The following is a 23,339-nucleotide window of genomic DNA, read 5'->3' on the forward strand; positions in this document are numbered from 1 at the left end:
TTGAAATCGCCTACCAGGATGGTATCTATATGAGACTCTGACACTGAGCACGTCAGAGAGGCATTTAACTATTTCCTGTGCCGTGTAGTTTGGTTGAAAATATATCCCAGTATTATCCGTCCATCAATGTATTCATTTCCCACCCTAAAGATGTGGGGTAGGCCACCTAGAGGGTTACGTCCCCTCTCTGGCTAAGAGTTGTGGGTGGGTTGGGGAGATGTGATGGGGGAAGGAGGTGGGGAAAGGATGTGAGGGAGGAGGAGATGGGATGGGTTTCGCCTCTTGGCTAACGGGCTTAAAATTTATTTCATTTCATTAACATCTACAGGAGGTTTTAGGTTGCTTTTAATGTTTTGGTTCTTTTTTCTGGTCTGGAGAATGAGCGTTATTACTGAAAGATACTTATATATTCTGATCTGGAGAAAAATAACGTGAAAATAAAAAAATACATTAATTAGTATGAAATAATTAAGTAATACATAGTAGGAAAATATCGATAGTTGATCGTTCTGGAAGTGGAAGAGCGATGGGAGGTTGCCAACGACGTGGTGCTGGAGCTTTTTTGCCCATCACTGTTCTGTTTGCTGACTGGATGTTGTAGTGTTTACGGAAGAGAAGAGTTAGAAGTGGGGACGCAATGAGGGACAGGATTCAGACACGAGTTTCCAATGGGGGTGAAATGGAAGTGAGTATTTAGGCCAGAATATGAAGTTTGAAAGTGGACATTGAGCGTTTGGTTTGCGGCTGCTTGTAGGTGTGTTAAGACGAGAGGACGGTAGTAGGGGTGAATGACTATAGAGGGCTATGATGACGAATCGGATTAAATCCTCGACAGTTGGAGATGGAAAAAAGAGCAGCTGGGACTGGTAGGTGAATCGACTGTGCGGATAGGTGCGCCCACTTCGGGGTTATCAGGAGGAGGAGCGGGTCGAGTTTTACATCTGCGAGCGTAGGTCGCGTGTGCTTCTCCACATGAGTTACAGACGGGGGCATCTATAGGTTGGATGACCTTACAAACAAAGCCCGCACTTAGGGTTCGTAGCTCGACACGTGTTGTTCGTGTGTGGTTTGTATATCAGATATCTTTCGCATCGAGTAGGTTGAGGTGACGGGGCACGTGAAGATTCAATTCTGTAGTGGCGTCGGTAGATGGACACACCCTGTCGAGATCTGCTTGAAGTTTGAAGGGAGTGGAGGAAACAAGCTGACCTGCTCCAATAGACAGAGTGACTTCTTGGGAGGCGAGGTCTCCTTTCAGCTTGATGATAACGCCGTTGGTGGTTGACCGTATGTCTCCAATCTCTTCGCGGCGCATGTTAATCTTAAGGAGGGTGAACATGATGTTGCGTATGTATGTATGTTCAGTCCGTCAGCGATGCCGCTGGTGGGATCCTCAACAGCTCTGCCATCAGCTGTCATAGATGGCCTAGGCATCACTGAAAAGGCGTACTAGGGAAATGAGGAGTGAGGTAGTTTCCCGCTGCTTTCCTCACCAAGCCAGAGTTGATATTACATATCAGTCTGCCAAGCCCACTGAAATGCATACACCAACCGAACCTATGAGCAACATTTTAACACCATTCATAGCAGGGACTGGCTGCATAAGGATTGGCATTACTAGCATCACTCATACCTCAGTCACTTTCATATTGTCAAAGCCAAGGATAGGACAGAGACAGATCTATGAAAGTAACAAAATTGCTCTTGCCTATACCAGAAGACATAGTGCACTGTAAACACTAGGTCCTGCCAGCAAAGGCATATGGTGTTGCGTGGAGAGCGGAATTGTTGAGTTGGATTTTCAAGGAGATAGACGTAGGTATAAGTTGGTGACCGGAAGTGATTCACTGGTGGGAAGAAGAGGAGGTTCAGATGCAGTTTCCGTAGAGAGTGTTGGAGATTGATCCAAATTGAGCTGATGAGTATCTGTCTGTCTGGCCCCCAAGGGTCTGGTGCATCTTCTGGAGGGGTGGTTGGGGCGGACCTTTTATACTGAAGGCTGTTGGCGTCCCACATTGGAGATGGAACGCTTGGTACAAATCTCGCCTTGTAGTTGGGACCAGCAAAGGCGGACATGGTGGTAGCATGATAGAGTACGGTGGCGGAGTCGAGGGCGGCTGACACAAACGAAGTCGTCGATGTAATGGTTGTGCAGGTGTCGCTGGTGGTGGTGACGGCGTAATGATACATGACGATCCAGTTCGCTGCTCTGTAAGATTCGGTGGAGAAGGCAGAGACGTCGACTGTCCTATCAGCGAGCTTGGAGCAAGAAGCAGAGTTCGCTGAATTATTAATACCAGTCCTGAGGTGAAACCTCAGGTCGAGCACCACTCAGTCCACCTCTCCATAAGCTCTTTAAGCGACTATAAATCGCCGTGTTAGAACTTTGTGGACGGATGTAAAGACTTATGCAGTAGTATGAACTGTCGCTAGAATCTCTGTAGTTGACGAAGGATGCCCGGTAAAGTATAGATCCATTGCTCTTAGAGGTAGAATGTTAGCAGAGCTATAGAAAGTGTAATGATGGGATAACCAAAGTTTTAACAGGCAGGTAATTCCACCACTAGATCGACCTCTTGGACTTTGTAGGCTAAGGTGTGACTGTTGTAATATCTTTCTATGCTGATATACTTAGTTAAGAAGGTCTCTACTAAGATTACGGAATTGGTGCTGAAGATATCTGGAGGAATTACATTCTTAACACTGTTAATTCCTTCTACATTCCATCACGTGATCTGCCAAGCTGGAAGTGAAAGGTCCGTACAGTTATTCCTTTGGGCCAAAAGTTGGTGTTTTCAGTGTCTTCCAAGTCCTGGATAGATATACCAATTTTAAAAGACTTATCGAATCCTAGAGCTCTAAGTTCCTCACGGACAACGTCCCGTTATGCTCGTTTCTCTTATTTAAATAGCTTACAAAATTCTTATGTGGAATTCAAACCTCCTATCTCGAGCAGTGTCTACTATCACATATCTTTCCGCACGATTGCCATGTGAGCTACTGCGACACTTAACGTACGGCGCCCATTTCCCAGGCTATACAGTATCGTGCTCCCTGTCTGTGCGTCCACCTCATATTTTAAAGTAAGTGTTCTGCGTATTTGAACTGTTTTACGGGTTCATTCGAGGTACCCATAATGAATTAATAGTGGCACTCACGATTCCTGCTGTCTTCTAGGCCGTAAACACAAATCCCGTTATATTACCCTGGTTTAGGGAGAGGGACCAATGTCCTTAAGATTTCTAGTAAATGTGAAGGGATCCATAAAACTGGATCGCAAGGGGTTGGTGGACCGCTCGGTATGAACAAAGGTATAATTCATTATCGTAAAATTATTAAATAGTAATGTTTGATAGGTTTTAGTTGACGCCTCCGTGGTTTAACACCTAAGCTGCTGAACTACCAACCATGCACCATTTAGATTTTCGGACTTAACTTTAATTGATTAATTTTTTTTAGTAACTAGAGAACTCGATTCTGTAACCGATACCGAAGTCTCGGTTACAATAATTTATTTGATTACAACACAGCAAAATATACGAACAAAATGAAATCAAGTTTGAAATAAAGTTTGAAAAATATATTTCTTTCTCTTGCTTGATCTGTTTACCCTCCAGGGTCGGTTTTTACCTCGGACTCAGCGAGAGATCCCACCTCCACCACCTCAAGGGCAGTGTCCTGGAGCGTGATACATTGGGTCGTGGAATACAACTGGGAGGAGGACCAGTACCTCGCACAGGCGGCCTAACCTGCTATGCTGAACAGGTGCCTTGTGGGGGAATGGGAAGATTGGAAGGGATGGGCAAGGGGGAGGGAAGGAAGCGGCCGTGGCCTTAAATTAGGTACCATCCCGGCATTTTCATGGAGAAGTGGGAAATCACGGAAAAGTACTTCGAGGGTGGCTGAGGTGGCAATCGAACCCACCTCTACTCAGTTGACCTCCCGAGGCTGAGTGGACCCCGTTCCAGCCCTCCTACCATTTCACAAATTTCGTGGCAGAGCCGGGCATGGAAACCCGGGCCTCTGGGTGTGGCAACTAATCAGAGAAGCGGACTTGAAAAATATCAAACAGCACAATTGGTAAACTTAAAGAGCAAAGAGAGCTCGTTTGAAACTGATTTGACTGATTGTTACTACAACTTATTATTGGCATTATACGCTGTTGTCGAACAAATGTGTGATAAAAGGAAATGTTCTGCAAAATTTGTGTGTAGGCAGGATAAGTAACAAGAATCATTTCCTAACTGAAATATGATAATTTCGTACCAATTTTCATTGCCGTAATTATTTTAGTGCAGGCCTTCTCTGAGGTACGTGTTGCGGTGTTACGGGAGATCGTTTACAGCTGTGTTGCACTCAACACAATAAACTGCTGCTAGATGCAACCAAGTGGCAATTCCTTTTTTTTTTTTTTTTTTTTTTTTGCTAGGGGCTTTACGTCGCACCGACACAGATAGGTCTTATGGCGACGATGGGATAGGATAGGCCTAGGAGTTGGAAGGAAGCGGCCGTGGCCTTAATTAAGGTACAGCTCCAGCATTTGCCTGGTGTGAAAATGGGAAACCACGGAAAACCATCTTCTGGGCTGCCGATAGTGGGATTCGAACCTACTATCTCCCGGATGCAAGCTCACAGCCGCGCGCCTCTACGCGCACGGCCAACTCGCCCGGTCAATTCCTCTACTTACAAATTGTAAAAGAACAAACTATTTCGACTGATTCTACAGAACCGCCCAGACCATTAGGCTACCGAGCAAGTGGCCGTGAAGCTGTGAGCTTGTGGGTTCGAACCCCACTATTGGCAGTCGTGAAGATGTTTTTCCGTGGATTCTCATCTTCGCACCAGGCACATACTGGGGCTGTGCCTTAATTAAGGCCATGACCGCTTCCTTCTCACTCCTCACACTTTCCTGCCCCATCGTAGCCATAAGACCTATCTGTGTCAGTGCGACCTAAAACAGATTCTAAAGGAAAAGACAATGCTAGCGTATATTGTTTTTTACGAAGAGTCTTTAAGGGGTTTACAAGGAATCAAGAAGCTGTTACTCCGTAACCGTTGTTTTTATTTCATATTTATAATTCAGTTGTTTATTTTGCCGAAGTCACTCGCAATCAGGAAGTCTTACTAATTGAGTTTTACGTTTACCTGTTTTCTTTCCTTTTGTAAATTTTCGGGAATTTCAAAGCTGATGAGAGACGGACACACTAGGCGTTATCGCGGGAATGGAGGACGGATGCACACAAGCTCAGTTGTACGATTGTAGATTTGTCTACTACACTGCCTGAAAAGGATTACGCGTTACAGTGCAGAAACACCAACATAATTAATTATGTACGAGCCGTAACTGATACAATGTCTCCTTTGTCACGCGGCCTGGCGTCACATTCTCGTGGGCGACAAGTTGTTTGATCATTTTCATTCAATTTCCCCCACTTCACCCGCACCGCTTCAAAATAATCAGGATTTCAATTCACAAGCACAGTTTTGACCAAAAATATTTCTTAAATAATTCACAGAAATATTTTTTACGTAAGTTACACCACAGAAATCTTCAAAAACAATTTATTTCTTCTTATCTTTTGGTTAGTAAAATGATAACACATTTTCAGTCCTTCAAGTTTGTTTTTCTCTACTATTTCATCCAAAAAAAAATAGGTTCTTATAGAAAACCATATATAAAATAAATACAACGAAACTATAGATCGCAGGGCCGTACTTCTAAATTGAAGTTTCGCAAAACAAATGAGCTTCGCCTTTCCTCTGTTGCCAGCGCGCAACGCCCGCGAGAACAGTTGATGCAATACGACCGCGGTAAACAGCCCTTGTAAAATGTAATACCGTACTCAGAAAAACGAATGAATATGGACTGAAAACAAATTCACAAAAACTACACTTCCAAACAACATCTGACACTAATAAAGAGGATATATTATTGAGAATAAAAGAGAATGAGGAAGTAAAACATCACTCTCCGCTAATGGCTGGCGCAGGAAGGAGGTTATGGCCTACAAAGTGAACACTCCACTGATCTCAGAGTCACTAGAACCCACAACAATATGAAAAACACACTAATTACCGAAGGAAAATGCAAAAGATCGCGAACCGTACCGAATACCATACACGCTGAGGGAGATAGGTTAACCACGTGGTTAATGTAAATATTAGAGTTGGAAACTAGGTTTCGGGATCGTGCTCTGCCGATATAAATCGATATGAATAGCAGCTTGGGATTGGTTGGATGTCTATGCTTCAGCGCATAGCCACCAGACAGAGCCAAAATCTGCCAAAACGTCAATTTAGTAGTAGAGCCGTGCGGATTATGTGTATTTACATTTTTCTTTTAAATTAATAGCACAAATCTATAACTGTTACTACCTGTTCTTCCTTCCCCATTTCCTCCAGAATTCGAAGAATATAATGAGAATCGCTGTATCGTTGAGCCTTGAACTAAAGAGTAGGTAACTAAGTCGGTAAACTCATCGTTAGTACTTTCTGGCAAAAAAAAAAAAAAAAAAAAAAGAAAGGAAGCTATATTTCAATGAAAAACATTAACAGGAAAAGGTTATGCCACACTAGTTTACCAAAAGATAAATATAATTCCAAAATACTGGTAATGTAATGTCGTATGGCTTTTAGTGCCGGGAAATCCCAGGACGGGTTCGGCTCGCCAGGTGCAGGTCTTTCTAACGCCCGTAGGCGACCTGCGCGTCGTGATGAGGATGAAATAATGAATGCAGCACATACACCCAGCCCCCGTGCCATTGGAATTAACCAATTAAGGTTAAAATCCCCGACCCGGCCGGGAATCGAACCCGGGACCGTTCAGCCAACGAGTCGGACAAAATACTGGTAAAAATAAGTAAATATTTGCTTACATCTTCTGATGAGGGATGGAAAAATAATTTTCGCCTCCGCTAGCAAGACGGCAACTTGGCCGGACTGTACTGAGATGGTAATCGAACTCCGGCTAGCGAGGAGATGATTAACTAAGGGATACCTGTCTCTCCCACGGCTTTCTCAAATCTCTGGCGAGAGATGTGCAACATAATACAAAAATCCGGCCAATCTGCCGTTTTCGCGAGCGGATGAAGTTTAATATGGAAACACTAAGTGAATTTGAATTCAATTTGTCACTTGCTATTTGTGCGCAATTCGATTTCTGATGTTTGATGTGAAAATCTATGTGGAAAAGGACATTTTACATTTTTGCTTTACGTCGCACGGACACAGATATGTCTTATGGCGACGATGGGAGAGGAAAGGAAGTAGCCGTGGCCTTAATTAGGGTACAGCCCCTGCATTTGCCTCGTGTGAAAATAGGAAACCACGAAAACCCACCTTGAGAGCTGCCGACAGTGGGATTCCAACCCACTACCTCTCGGATGCAAGCTGACAGCTGCGTGGCCCTAACCGCACGGCCAACTTGTCCGATGGAAAACAAAACAAGATTGTCTGTATCCCTTTTGATTCCAGAATCTGGGAATCCACTAATCAGTGTTAGGTGAACTTTTTCAACAATGGCAGTTGTTCCTTAAGTAATTAAGACACTTTTTGTAGAGTTTGTGTTTAATATGCGTTTTATTAATGTTGTTTAAAACATCTGACGTGGTAGCGAAGTATAATTGTTTCGTCAGTGTACCGTGAATTGAAAGGTGTGGGAAATGAAATACTGCTCGTTATCATTAGCATTGAAAGTGGAGATTTGATTAAATTAATATTAATTATTTATTATAATTTGAATATCTGTTGCAAATGATTATCTAATTGTAACAGCCTATTTAAAAAGTATAATACAATTGTTTCCTGTTATAGAGTTCGCACAACATGGTTGGGTTTACTGTACATCAGAATAATTAACTGTAAATACTGCGTCGGTGGGTCAATGATAGAGTGTGAAGTTCACGGTTTCGATTTTTCCCTGAGGTTGTCGAGTGTTGAAGGACGGTCTTGGCACGTCTTGTCATTGTTAATGACCTCTGATGGGGAGAAAGGTGAAGTGACATTGCTATTTCGAAACGTTCGATACGACACAGCGAATTACTTCGAAGCCGTGTGACGACGCATGGCACACTTCCGTCTCGGACTGCAAGACAAGTAGTATCTGGACAGTGTCCCGCGATGACACAGTGAAGCAGTGTGACGACAAACGGCGCACTTCCACCTCGGACTGCTAGACAAGTAGAATCTAGACAGTGTCTTGCGATGGCATGGTGAACCAGTGTATCGACAAATGGCGCACTTACCGGACGAGTTGGCCATGTGGTTGGGAGCGCGCAGCTGTGAGCTCGCACCCGGGAGATAGTGGGTCCGAACCCCACTGTCGGCAGCTCTGAAAATGGTTTTCCGTGGTTTCCCATTTTCACACCAGGCAAATGCTGGAGCTGTACCTTAATTAAGGCCACGGCCAATTCCTTCCCATTCCTAGGCCTTTCCTGTCCCATCGTCGCCATAAGACCTATCTGTGTCGGTGCGACGTAAAGCAAGTAGCAAAAAAAATGGCGCACTTCCGCCTTGGACTGCAAGACAAGCAGTATCTGGACAGTGTCTCGCGATGACGTGGCGAAGCAGTGTGACGACAAATGGCGCACTTCCGCCTTGGACTGCAAGACAAGCAGTATCTGGACAGTGTAGACACACTGCGCACTTCCGCCTCGGATTGCAAAAGAATCAGTGTTGCTATACGCAGCACCTGAACAGTGTCTCGCGATGGCACAGTGAAGCAGTGTGTCGACACACGGCACACTTCTGTCTCGGACTACCGTACAAGAGAAGCAGTGTTTCGCAATGACGTGGTGGAACACGAACAACGCTTCATAGCTAATTTCAGTTCACTGAATAAACTGTTCGACGTTCTTATAACGAAAAATCATGAAGTTCATGAAATATTTAATGGGTAGGTCTATATGTACAAAATATAGTATGATAAATAGATGATGTACAATATATAGTCACAGTATGCGTTTGCTTCTTCATGAAGCACTTAGAATCATACTAAAAGGGATCAGCTTTAGAGTTAAAAGCGCACCAAAACAGTAACTAATTTGAATTATTATAAAATTATTAACAACATTTAAGAAAAGTTTAAAGTAGGTACTCTACGTACAATAACAAACGTTATCTAATCGAGTTACAAAAGCATAGTAAAGTACTAAATAATACGTCCCATTAACTACTTCTGCGGTTTTCGGAGACGCCGAGATGTCCAGCAGGAGTTGTTTTACGCGCCAGTAAATCTACCGATACGAGGCTGACGTATTTGAGCACCTTCAAATACCACCGGACGATCCAGTATCGAACCTGCCAAGTTAAGTAAATGAACTAATGGAAACATTATAAAATGAGTAATGAAATCCACGAAGAGTCGGAAAGGGGAATTTTACGTACCGTACATTAACAAACAACCTGAACTAGTTACGAAAGCATAGTAAAATTTGAATGATTATAAAATGAGAAATTAACTCTAAAGAAAGGTCCAAGGTTAGTATTATATATAAAGTAACAACTTGACCTAAATCCAGTTTAAAAATCAACTTCAAATTGAAGTTTAGAAACAGGGCTCCAGCGGCTCTGAACTTTGAACCGTGGGTCGGCGACCACGGGGCCCTCAGCTGAGTCCTGGCATTGCTTCCACTTACTTGTGCCAGGCTCCTCACTTTCATCTATACTATCCGACCTCTCTTGGTCAAAACTTGTTCTTTTCAGACCCCGACGCTATTAGGTTTGCGAGGGCTAGGGAGTCTTTCACTTTCACGCCCTTCGTGACCCTTGCCTTCCTGTGGCCGATATCTTCATTTTTCGAAGTGTCGGATCCCTTCCATTTTTTTCCTCTGATTAGTGTTAAATAGAGGATGGTTGCCTATTAAAAAATAGTTGTACTTCCTCTTAAAACAATAATCACCACCACCACCACCACCTTAATTAACTATCGATATTAGGTACAATGGCGCCGCGTTCGGTTTGTTCAAATGTAAACATGAGCATGTACGAAGCGTCAGTTTTGTTCTTTCTGTTGGTTTGGTTTGGTAAGGAAACGTTAGTGCAGGGATGTTTTTATTGAAATTTTGTTTTGAAACTGACATGATATATTAGGACGTGTAGATCGTATTGTGTGCCTGGATGTAATTCATATTAAAGCAGATGAACTCACATTCAGATCAAGTGTACTTGTGATGGTTTCGCAGTTACAAATAATTCATTAGGGTGCATTAAAACACTCGAGGATAAATATTCGCTGGCGTGCCGCATGCGACCGTGCCACTAGCGACCGCATAATCTGTAACCGTGCCGCATGCGACCCGTGCCACTAGCGACCGCATAATCTGTAACCGTGCCGGATGCGACCAGCGTTGACAAGCAAATTGCCATTTGATAAGTTGTGTCATCATCATCATCACCCAAGATAAGGTAAGCTAAACGAAGTGCAATGCTATTTCACTAAGTCCTATAAGCAGCTACTTTACATAACACTTCTGGGGGAAACTCGTTTTACAACACGAAACATGGTGATGCGTTTACGTCTTTTCCCACCGGGCGAGTTGGCCATGCGGTTAGAGGCGCGCAGCCCTGAGCTTGCATCCGGGAGATAGTGGGTTCGAATCCCACTATCGGCAGCCCTGAAGATGGTTTTCCGTGCTTTCCCATTTTCACACCAGGAAAATGCTGGGGCTGTACTTTAATTAAGACCTGGGCCGCTTTCTTCCCATTCCCATTCCTTGCCTGGTGCAGGTCTTTCTCCCTGACTCCCTTGGGCGGCCTGCGCGTCTGGATGTGGGGTTATGATAATGAATTAGGGAGAGATGAAACCCGGTTTCGGCACGTAGCCTACTCCTCTCGAATAATATTAAGGGGTCTCCTCAGTGCTTTACATCTCCATCCGACGGCCGAATCACCATCAACAGCATCATAACCCCTCACTCCATTTGAACACTGCGAAAAGGTTTGGAGTTGAATCTCGGCTTTTGGCATCCAATCTAGTGATTAGAAACTGTCTACCACCAAATTTCCTACCCTGCCGGCCAACATTCTGATGGTGATTTTTTTTTCATCCAGGCTAAGTGGCTCAGACGGCTCAGACGGTTGAGATGCTGGTCTTCCGACTCCAACTTGGCAGGTTCGATCCTGGCTCAGTCCGGTGGTATTTGAACGTGCTCAAATACGTCAGCTTTGTGTCGGTGGATTTGCTGGCACGTAAAATAAGTCCTGTGGGATTAAATTCTGGCACCTTGGCGTCTCCTTAAATCATAAAAGTAGTTACTGGGACGTAGAGCCAGCAACATTATTATATTTTTCTTTCGACCAACGGCACTCGAACCTGCTAACAATGGTGTCAGGCCTTTATTTTAGAAAAGACCATGTTAGCTACCTATACGCAATCTGCCACTTGGTGACAGCCCTTAATACAGATCAATTGTAAGTGATTGATGGGTCGCATGCGGCACGATGCTTATCCGCTCGGTCGCTATTGGCACGATAATGGCCGGGTCGCATCTGGCACGTAACCAAATTTTCATTAGAGAGGATGTTTTCCGTGTGCCTGATAAGCGCTTTTTTTTTTAATACGTATAAGGACAAAACTCTGTGTTGGTGCCTCTCCTAGTACATTTCCCAATTAGTATACCTTTTGAGGCTTTTAAAAGTGAGGCTATAACAAGTGTGAATGATGATTATATTCTCTTAGTTAAAATAGATATCAGCTGACATACTGTCACCCACAGTAGGTATTTACGTTGCCAACGATTTGCCACCAGAGAACTTCAGATCGATTCTCCTATAATGAAACAAAGATTATCTGAAGTGTAACACATGGAGTATAACAGTCAGGTGAATATTTTTTTTTACAATTTGTTTTACGTCACACCGACACAGATAGGTCTTGTGGTGACGATGGGATGGGAAAGGCCTAGGAGTGGGAAGGAAGAAAGCGGCGTGGCCTTAATAAAGGTACAGCCCCAACAGTTTCCTGGTGTGAAAATGGGAAACAACGGAAAACCATCTTCAGGGACGCCGACAGTGGGGTTCGAACCCACTATCTCCCGGATGCAAGCTCACAGCTTCGCGATCCTAACCACACGGCCAACTCGCCGGGTAGGTGAATCATTATCAGAATCGTTGTTATGAGAGAACTGAAATTCGTGACCGGGTTATGTTCTTAATAAATCTCTTGAACGAGGTAGACTTTTATATTTAAAAGCGTATGGTAATAGAAAGGTCATTTAAATAAATGAACTTCTAAAACAAGTATTGATTTATAGGAAAAATAATTACGGACTGGAATAATTTACCAAGGGTGTCTACTACTATATCTACACCAATTCAATAAATTTCCAGCTTCTTTTAAAATCATTTAACAAAAGACTAGGTAAATAGCCGATAGGTAATCTGCCACTTGCACGACAGCCCTAATTCAGATCATTGGCGACCGATTGATTTATTGAGATCGAATTGAAACTGCCACTCTTTGAAACGCAAAAAATATTTCCCCAGGACTGTTATTTTAGGATGTAACCCTATATTACCTATTGCCTGGACCATATCAGTTCGTAGAAAAGACTTATATTTTGAATATTTTCCACATACGGCGTATCTAAATATAGGCTATTTCTATATAGTAGTGTTTCTATTACTCAGCGTAAAGTATTCTTGAATGAAAACAGTTCGGCAGAAAATAGAGTAGATGACGGTTTTTATTTCTTCAATGTTATATCCATGAAATAAGGATATTATTCACCTTCCCTGCTAATTTGTTTCAACTAATACACCATATAACCTCGTAATTGACGTTTTACATGTAATGCATGAGCAGTTAGTGTTCAATATCGCTGATGTATCTATGTCATTAGCGCACAAATTTGTTTCTTTTAAATAGACATATACGTTAGATGTGTCTACTGTCGACATTTAGTTTAAAAAGATCTACATTTTCAGACGGATCTCTTTATTATGTTATTGTAACTTAACATGAAATATTCTTTCTTTCTTTCTTAATCTGCTTACCCCCCAGGGTTGGCTTTTCCCTCTGACTCAGCGAGGGATGCCACCTCTACCACCTCAAGGGCAGTAGGACCAGTACCTCGCCCAGGCGGCTTCACCTGCTATGCTGAACAGGGGCTTTGGTGGGGGATGGGAATACTGGAAGGAATAGATAAGGAAGAGGGAAGGAAGCGGCCGTGACCTTAAGTTAGGTAGCATCCCGGCATTTGCCTAGAGGTGAAGTGGGAAACTACGGAGCACTTCGAGGATGGCTGAGGAGGGAATCGAACCCCCCTCTAGTCAGTTGACCTCACGAGGCTGATTCGACCCCGTTCCAGCCCTCGTACCACTTTTCAAATTTCGTGGCAGAGCCGGGAATGGAACCCGGGCCTCTGGGGGTGGCAGCTAATCACACTAACCACTATACTACTGAGTCGGACATGAAATATTTAAATTTATATTACCCGACCAAGGCGAGTAGAGTCCTGCACAGCACAGCGCCACTAGTAACAAACATGACGTCATTGCAGTACAGTCAGCCAAGGAGAATAACTGGAGCAATAACCAAGACCGACTACAATACTCAGGCAATATGGCCGTGAGCATGGGCCATGCATACAGTAGGTTGTATGTGATCGCGGTTACGACTTTAAAGCAATAATTGTGAAATCATCATTTCGAGTCTCCTTGTGATCGTACTTCGTGATTTTTAATATTGATAAAGACACAGTTGAGGTATTCGAGTCGCTAGGTGCTTTTACGTGAAAGCTCAAAATACCTGGAGGTTAATTATTTCGTGTTTGGACGTAGTGCCGTATAGGTTGTGATTGTTTATCATTGTGTTTGAGTGGTGGTGTCATACAATGTAGATAGCATGGATCGATCGCGTTGTGTACCTCTCTATAAGTCAAAAATGGACATTTCATTGGGTATTTCTGTCCTAATGGAATGATAAGGCTTTCGAGAGAGATACGGTGCATTCATTGCCAGAATTTTACTGTAGATTGTGGTGGCTCCATCTACATTAAAGCGACTCCAAAGAATTAGTGACCAATCTTTACAGTCCCTCTCTTTGCTCCTTTTAAGTTTGTATAACCTCCTTGTGGAATGTATGTTTATCGAGATGTTTATGTAGGTTTGTTTATATCTGGTTGTTAATTGTGCTGTGTTAACAATAAATCATTGCTTTTTTACCGTTTTCATTCTTGAATAGCAATTTAAGAGCACGAGTCAAGTTAGCTTAATCTAACAGTGGTGACCCCGACGTGATGAAATATAAACGTGTGCATTTAAGTGTTGTGCAGTGTAACCGGTGACTATTGTGTTTCTGTAAACAGCCTAACACTGAGAATACGGAAGGAACACTACCAACAGACATTTACGAGAACAGAAATGCACATATCGCACACGTCTCGGTTAAAATACCACCCATTTGGAGAAAGGACGTAAAATTATGGCTGATGCAAATCGAAGCACAATTCGCTACGGCCGGTATTACGGCAGAATTAAAAAAATTAATTACATAATAAGATCGCTCGAGCCTGATGTCGCAGAGCTTGTAAGCGACTTTCTGAATCGACCATTATCCAACACACCTTTTACAGACCTCAAGTCCCGTCTTATAACTGAATTCGAGGAATCAGAAGGACGAAAGGTACCCAAACTTTTAACAGAAATCGAACTTGGTGATAAGAAGCCTAGTCAGTTTCACAGAGAAATGCGAACCCTTGCCGGAAGACAAGTTCAGGACGACTTTTTAAGAACTATTTTCATGCAAAGGCTACCAGTACATTTAAGGTCTATATTAGCATCTTCCAGTGATTCACTGGACAACCTAATAACAATAGCAGACCGGATATTGGATTACCCGAGCCCGAGCGTATCTGCTATTCAGTCATAACCGCCAGCATCACCCACCGACAGGATTTCTAGGCTTGAAGAACAGATTGAACAATTAACATTATCAATAAATAGTGTTCTGAATCGACCACAGTATCGTTCTCGCTCAAACTCCCGTTCACCTCACCGTAAACGTTATCAACCACGTGGTTCATTATGCTGGTACCATTTCACATACTGGCAAAAGGCGAAGAAGTGTACTCCCACATGCAGTTTTACACTTACTTCTTCTAATTCGGGAAATGCCCAGACGACTCGCTAGATTTGTCCGTTCTTCCTCCCACAGCACAAGATAAAAAGCGTACTTGTAAACGCCTTCTACAGTATATGCAGCTAACGGGACACCAATCAAAACGTACGGCGAGCGCTTAATTACACTTGACTTTGGTTTGAGACGATCTTTTTTGTGGCCATTCACAATAGCTTGTGTTCAGCAATTTCTCCTCGATGCTGACTTTCTTAATAACTATGGGTTGTTAGTTGATATAAAACACAAACGTCTTATAGATGGCACAACTAATTTATCATCCCACGGACTACCAGCATCGTCCCCTGTCTCAGGAAGTGTTCATTTACTCGACCCTCACAACAAATACTCTGTTCTACTCCAAGACTACCCAGGCCTACTTCGGGACAATCCAACATTTACTGCAACCGACATACATTTTTTCCACACCATCTCTACAATCGGCCAAAAGTGACTGCCAAAGCGAGAAGAATGCCTCTCGATAAACTTGCTCAAGCGAAGATGGAGTTTCAGGAAATGATCGACTTGGGTATCTACAGACCTTCGAAGAGTTCTTGGTCCAGTCCTCTCCACATGGTACAGAAAGAAGATGGCTCATGGCGACCCTGTGGGGACTACAGGGCCCTCAATGTCATCACAGTTCCAGACAGGTGTCCTATAACTCATCTTCAAGATTTCAATACCAGACTATTAGGTGAAACAATTTTCTGAAAGATCGACCTAATGAGAGGTTTCCACCACATCCCAGTCGCAGAAGATGATGTGGCCAAGCCAGCTATTATAACCCAGTTTGGTTTATTTGAATCTGTCATACTTCCATTTGGTCTGCGAAATACTGCCCAATCTTTTCAAAGGTACATGGATTCCATTTTGAGAGATTTGGACTTTGTGTTTTGCTATCTCGATGATATCCTGATTGCACCTCAAAATGAAGAAGAGCATGATCATCACTTAAGAATCCTCCTTGAACGAATGCATAAATACAGTATCAATGTGAATCTTTCAAAATGTGTTTTTGGTGCTTCAGAAATTTCCTTCCTAGGCTACAGTGTGTCATCTTCGGGCATTAAACCACTCTCCGACCGTGTTGATGCTATTCGCTCATTCCCACAACCTCGTACTATTGCTGACTTGAGACGATTTATTGGATTAGTAAATTTCTATCGCCGGTCATTACCAGACACAGCTGCTACTCAAAGCTAACTCTTCAGTCTTTGTAAAGACACACGCAAGCGTGATCGCAGAGAGGTTAACTGGACACCTGAAGCTGTACAATCCTTCACACAACTTAAAGAACAAATAGCACATAGCAAATAGCAAATGGCACATCCGTCAGGTGACTTACCGTTAGCATTGCTGGTTGACGCATCTGACTTCGCCATGGGAGCTTCATTACATCAAATCCGTGACACAAAGATGGAACCACTAGGATTCTTCTCAAAGACTTTCTCCAATACGCAGAAGAATTATAGCACGTATGACCGTGCATTATTGGCAGCTTATTCAGCTGTAAAGCACTTTCGTCACTTACTAGAAGCCAGAAATGTTACCATCTACACTGACCACAAACCTTTCACATTTGCTTTTCAACAACGCCTTGATAAAGTCTCGCCCAGATAACTTTGACATCTAGACTTCATTGGTCAGTTCACGACTGACTTACGGTACCTGCGTGGGAAAGACAATATTCCAGCTGACTTCTGTTCACGCATCTCATCCATTTTCATACCATCACAACTATCATTTGATGAAATTGCCCAAGCACAGGCATGTGATGATGAACTTCGCCAACTACAACAATCCACAGAGACAACACTCAAGTTCAAGACCATTACATTACCATCAGGAGCTGAATTAATTGTTGATGTTTCTACAGGAGAACTCCGACCATTTTTGCCAAGTCAGTTCTGTAAATTTGCATTTGATGCATTACACAATATGTCTCACCCAGGTATTAATGCATCTACCAAACTTGTACAACAACGATATGTACGGCCGTCAGTGAGACAGGATATTAAATTTTGGACTAAATCCTGTATAGCCTGCCAGCCTTCCAAGGTCTCGAGGCACACTACCAGCCCTATAGGCACATATGAACCAGTGAACCGCCGTTTTTCTCATATTAACGTACACATCGTCGGCCCTCTTCCTCCATCTGAAGGATACACCTACATCCTTACTATAATTGATCGTTTTTCAAGGTGGCCGGAGGCTACGCCCCTGATGGATATAACAGCTGAAACAGTTGCATATGCCCTGCTGCACACATGGATAGCTCGATACGGCATACCATCTGTTATCACCACTGGCCGAGGCAAACAGTTCGACTGTTCTCTTTCCAGTAACCTGATGAAACTCCTAGGCATTCCCCATATTAAAACAACTGCATATCAGTGGCGTATACTGAGGGCTGCCAAGGCTATCAGTGAAGCCCAAGCCTCAAATGCGAGCGATAGAAATCTAAAGCACATTATACTGTAAGCATCTGACACATTGTTCCATTTGCAAACCTTGAAAGCAATGAGAAAAGACGTCGCACGTATTTCTGAGAACAATGCTTCAGAGATTGATATTGCAGCCCAGACTCTCGTCCCGCTCCCCTCGACTCGCCTCACACGGCTTGCTGCTGTATGCCTACAGGCGCGGGGACCGGCGGAGGATAGGTGTGCTAGGCTTCGGTCCGTCAGATCGCCACTGCTAACTATCAACCATGCGTTAATCATCGTATATACTTCCTCACCTCATCATTCTGAATTAATTATATATACTAGACTTAACTAAAGTTGGCGTTTGATAGGTAAGGTTGGAGGGAGGAGCATTGCACGTGTCATTTCACGATGTTGCCACATTCCAGCATTCCTTTCTACATTCTCTTACCCCTCGCTTCCGACTCACTTGTTCTCTCTTTCATTCTGACCGCTGTGACATGAACGTGTCTTTCTTCATATTCTTGTTTTCCACTGTAAAGGGAGTGATCGCAAATGGGACAAATTTTGCTGTGACTGTGACTGACTTGGTCTCATGTTGCGTTATTTCTAACAGGGACCGGCCTGATAAGCTCAGACAGTAGAGCGCTGGCCTTCTGATCCCAACTTAGCAGGTTCGATCCTGCCTCAGTCCGGTGGTATTTGAAAGTGCTACAGAACGTAAAATCAATAACATTATTATTCTTTAACAGGGGCGGTACCTATAGCCTGACAAATCCTTCAACATGCCCTTTATCCTATACTTTGTCTCTGTACACCTTATTGGCATAAGTACAGGACGTAAAACAAATAAGAAAAAAGTGAGTTCAAGGGGGAAAAGGGTGCGCGGGGAGGACGGGGTGTCATAAATCATGTGTACTCTTTTCCACACCATCCAGCGGTAGAGTACCTAGTGCGTTTTATCGTACTCGAAATATAAATTAAAATACAATGATTGTACGTTCGTACGTACGTGAATAGTATTTAAAATACAATTAGAAACTTACTATCGGCCACAAAACAGAAATAGAATGCCACTCACACTGAACTACTTGCGAACAATATCTAACTCACAAGTGAAGTGAGAGGTTTGGCAACTCCCAGAAAGACGATTTGCCCAGAAGTTTTATCTCCATGGCAACCGCAGTCGCCTCACCCTCGTTTCCATGGCAACCATACCGCCACTCCCTTTTTTCCACCCCGGCAGGCAGTAAACGGACGTCCCTCTAAGAAATGCCAAACACCAACTTCCGTTATTACTAGTATAGATAACGGAGTGCTGGTATTTCACTCCCGTTTACTTCTACATCCTTGTAGGAAGACACCGCAGGCCTGCTCCCCCTGTGGGTGGGGGTGGTAGAATAACACCCACGGTATCCCCTGCCTGTCGTAAAAGGCGACTAAAAGGGGCCCCAGGGGCTCTGAACTTTGGAGCGTGGGTTGGCGACCACGGGGCCCTTAGCTGAGTCCTGACATTGCTTCCACTTACTTGTGCGAGGCTCCTCACTTTCTTTCCTATCCGACCTCCCTTGGTCAACTCTTGTTCTTTTCCGACCCCGATGCTATTAGGTTTGCGAGGGCTAGGGAGTCTTTCATTTTCACGCCCTTCGTGGCCCTTGCCTTTCTTTGACCGTATCTTCATTTTTCGAAGGGTCGGATCCCTTCCACTTTTTCCTCTGATTAGTGTTACAGGATGGTTGCCTAGTTGTACTTCCTCTTAAAACAATAATCACCACCACCACCACCACCACCGCAGGCCTGCTGTTATAGGAGTAATAAAGTTTTATTTTTATAGGTAGATCTGCTAAAATGAAATGCAATCTTTCAGGTTTAGTGTTCTCTTTTGTTGGTTGGAATCGAACCCGTGATCATAGGTCGGAGACCACCACTGATCTTCCGAGGAAGATAATTAACCAGTGAATGATTGGTACGACCGCTGTAAAATTCAACATTGTTATTTAACGATTGTGACGATGATGTTGTTAATAATAATAATAATAATAATAATAATAATAATAATAATAATAATAATAATAATAATAATAATAATAATAATTTTCTTTACGTCCTACTAACTACTTTCATGGTTTTCGGTGACACCAAGTTGCCGGAATTTTGTCCCGCAGGAATTCTTTTACATGCCAATAGATCTACCTACACGAGGCTGACGTATTTGAGCACCTTCAAATACCACCGGACTGAGCCAGGATCGAACCTGCCAAATTCGAATCAGAAGACCGGCGCCTCAACCGTCTGAGCTACTCAGCCCGGCGTAAGAAAATTATTTCAGTGTATTATTGGCATAGGCTTGAGCACCAGTCCAACTATAGTCCTCTCCGTGTAAGGACGTACCCTAAGGGTGCAACCTTACCCTTTCTCCCCTGTAATATTAAGATATTGATTTATGGTTACTTTTCTTGCTGTTGGGTCTTTTTCAGTGTCGGTAACCATACAGTTTAGGGACCCTACTTGCCGATACGACGTCTTACATTTACCGTTAATCTGGCACGTTGGCAACGTTCAATCACTGCTCTAGCGTGAAGTGCGTGTTGCCACCGCATCGCCGTTAAAGTCACTAGTGATACATTTGCGAGAATATTTAAAGCATATTTTCTTTTTCTGTGGGATTGTAAATCTATTTGGCTAATACCAGGTAAGTAGGATTGTGGCATGTTCGGATAATGCATTTAATAACATAGTTTGTGTGAAATGATGAAAGTGCTCAAATACGTCAGTCTCATGTCTAGATCTACCGGTACATGAAATAACTCTTGCGGGATGAAATTTTGGCAGTAGAACTTATAACATTATTATTTTCAAATCCGCAGTGAACTTGAAAGCTGACCTAAATTCTGTTCACGGAGCTTGGCACATTAGTATTCCTATATGTTTCCTGATAAGCTTGAAGATATAACCAGCCTGCAGGCTGAAAATATGCCCAATAATCTCTCTCCTTACTGGTTACCGGTATTGAAGAGAGAAGGAAATATTCGCGCAAAAGAAAGGGAAGTCATTGGATGTCTGGAACTTTCGAAAATCACACTGCAAAGACTTATTAAATAAATTGCATCGTTTAACACGCCCCTCTTTTCAAGAATATGGTTATAGTACGCCTACTGTATATCAAAATAAAGACAGATAATTTAAGTGAGAAAGTGTGTTTATTTCCTTAATTCCTCATTGAGGAGATATTCATAATTATCTTGATTTATTTCATCTTATCTTTTATCATTTACTAGGGTAGGGAAACATTCATTATCGGTGTTTACATTGAGGTTAGTTTGTTATGGTTATGTCTGATGACTTTAATATGTAACCAGGCAGGTTGGCAGCAGTGATCAGCCATTACAAAAAAGAGAAAAGAAGAGCATCGGGCGGCGATATTTACTTTCTGGGGTATTTCCTTACGTGGCAATTACTATAATTTAATACGTTCTGCGAGGACATGGCACATGAAGAACATAACCATATTGATTTACTTGAAATAACAATCAGAGAAGATAATCGGTCCCATGCTGAGATGACCAGTCGAGTCCAAAAGGAGCACATTTTTACCAACAAGTGCAAAAGAAATCTGTGGGATGTCCAAATTCCAATAAAATCATACTGGCAATTTACAATAATTTCTTTGAACCAATCATCACACATAGTCTTGAAACCTGCATTCTAAACCAGCAGATATGTTGGTAATTTCCAAGCCGTGGAGATGAAATATTTAAGAACAACACTTCAAAAACACAAGAGAGAACCAAATCCAGAATGAAATGATAAGACAACAAGTGCATGTTAAATAACCACTGAGTGAAGCGTGTAAAACGGTTGGAATCACTCAGAAACACAAAGAAAACACGGGTGGAAACTGTGATTGAAAACCAGTGGCGCAGCCAGGGGGTAGGGGTGGGGGTGGGGTTACTGGCTCCATGGAATGTTTACGAAAGAATATAAACAGAAACAGATAATAAGCAAGTGAAAGTTGACTCAAAGGGATGGATCTTCTGTATATCAGGGAGACAAAATTGTAAAACCAACAATCTCTTAGAAGCCTCAAAAGTTCGATTTTATGTTGTGAACTGAACATACCATTTGCCACAAAACTATTCACTGTAATCTTATTGTCCTTGTTCTGTGTTGTAATGCAATATTGTGTAATGCACCGGTACTGTAATCTGAATATCAACATAATTTACTTGTGTCAATGTCCTTATAACACTCGTGCATACTCGCATCACACACGCAAAAGCGCCTTCATTATGTCACATCATCATTTTAAAAATATAACATCCCCCCGCCATCGGTCGACGCTAGTGTTGAAAACAAGATCACTAGGGGGTAAACCAAGGAAAACATGGCTTGATCAAGTTGGAAAAGACTTGAGAAAATGAGGGGTGGATTGGCAGCAGATCCAGCGAGAAGAGTCGTTCTTCAGCAGGCAACTGGATATGGTTGATGATGATGATAATGATGAACAATCACCACTGAAAGAAACATCAAGTACAAGATGTGAACTTACCGATAAGGTTAGACGTGACATTTCTCCTCGCAGGTTATTTGACTACTAGAATCAGATCTGGACGGTTGTATTTTTTTTATAGACGTCACAGATTGGTTGGAAACAATTAGCATACAATAGAATGAAGGTTAAATGAATTCGTTGATCCTTGATTGTATCAGTTCCTGCAACGACCTAATAACTGCTTACAACTCCGTGACCTATTTTTAGGCAGCAAATCTTTCTTACATCTCTTTTAGCTAATGGTCGTCGCACCAACACATCGAAGATTTTCGGCGACGCAAGGATGGCAAACCAGCGACCGTGGCCTTAATTAACGTACAATTCCAGCATTTGGCTGGTGTAATTGGAAACAATGGACAGTCGTTTCGAACCCACCATCTCACGAATGTAAGCGCATACCCGACTTGCTCGGTAATGTTATGTAAAAATAATAAATCATCATCACCTTCCTTCCAAGTGTTGGGTCATATGTCCCGTTACGGTGTTGCATTTTCTCTCCATCTCTTCATCGGACGTCCTACAGATTTTCCTTTGGATTGTTATCGAAGAATCTCTTTTGGCAATCTATCAGGTTCCATCCTCTGTATATAACGTTTCCAGCTTTCCTGATAACTAGACAGTGGATTTTAGGCAAATGCCTATTTTTTCCTTAACATAAAGATGCGTCACCTTTTAAATTTATGTCCCCCTGTGGGTGGGGGCGGTAGAATAACACCCACGGTATCCCCTGCCTGTCGTAAGAGGCGACTAAAAGGGGCCTCAGGGGCTGTGAACTTTGGAGCGTGGGTTGGCGGCCACGGGGCCCTCAGCTGAGTCCTGGCATTGCTTCTACTTACTTGTGCCAGGCTCCTCACTTTCATCTATCCTATCCGACCTCTCTTGGTCAACTCTTGTTCTTTTCCGACCCCGACGCTATTAGGTTTGCGAGGGCTAGGGAGTCTTTCATTTTCACGCCCTTCGTGGCCCTTGTCTTCCTTTGGCCGATATCTTCATTTTTCGAAGTGTCGGATCCCTTCCATTTTTTCCCTCCGATTAGTGTTATATAGAGGATGGTTGCCGAGTTGTACTTCCTCTTAAAACAATAATCACCACCACCACTTTTAAATTTATGTGTTTCATGACCGTTTAGGTCTATATAAAGCAGTTTTATAATGCCTAAAATGCCTATTTTCCATTCTAAGTCTATTTTTTGTGCCAATTTTCCAGTTTGACTAGGTTTTGCTTTGTTAGATTGGAATTTCCGTTT

At 42.9% G+C, this 23,339-nt stretch overlaps 1 protein-coding gene across 2 annotated transcripts in view; it reads right to left on the reverse strand.

The window, feature by feature from the left end:
• Nucleotides 1-22,128, reverse strand: part of LOC136878965 (putative fatty acyl-CoA reductase CG5065) — a 129,430-nt gene extending 107,302 nt beyond the window's left edge. For both annotated transcript variants that reach the window (XM_067152612.2, XM_068228891.1), the window contains exon 1: nt 22,091-22,128. In XM_067152612.2, coding sequence (XP_067008713.2) covers nt 22,091-22,111 — 21 coding nt within the window. In that variant the 5' untranslated portion in view covers nt 22,112-22,128. The remainder of the gene's footprint in view (nt 1-22,090) is intronic.
• Nucleotides 22,129-23,339: the final 1,211 nt, after the last annotated feature.

This window comes from Anabrus simplex, chromosome 8 (genome assembly GCF_040414725.1).
Source record: "Anabrus simplex isolate iqAnaSimp1 chromosome 8, ASM4041472v1, whole genome shotgun sequence".
NCBI classification, from domain to species: Eukaryota; Metazoa; Arthropoda; class Insecta; order Orthoptera; family Tettigoniidae; genus Anabrus; species Anabrus simplex.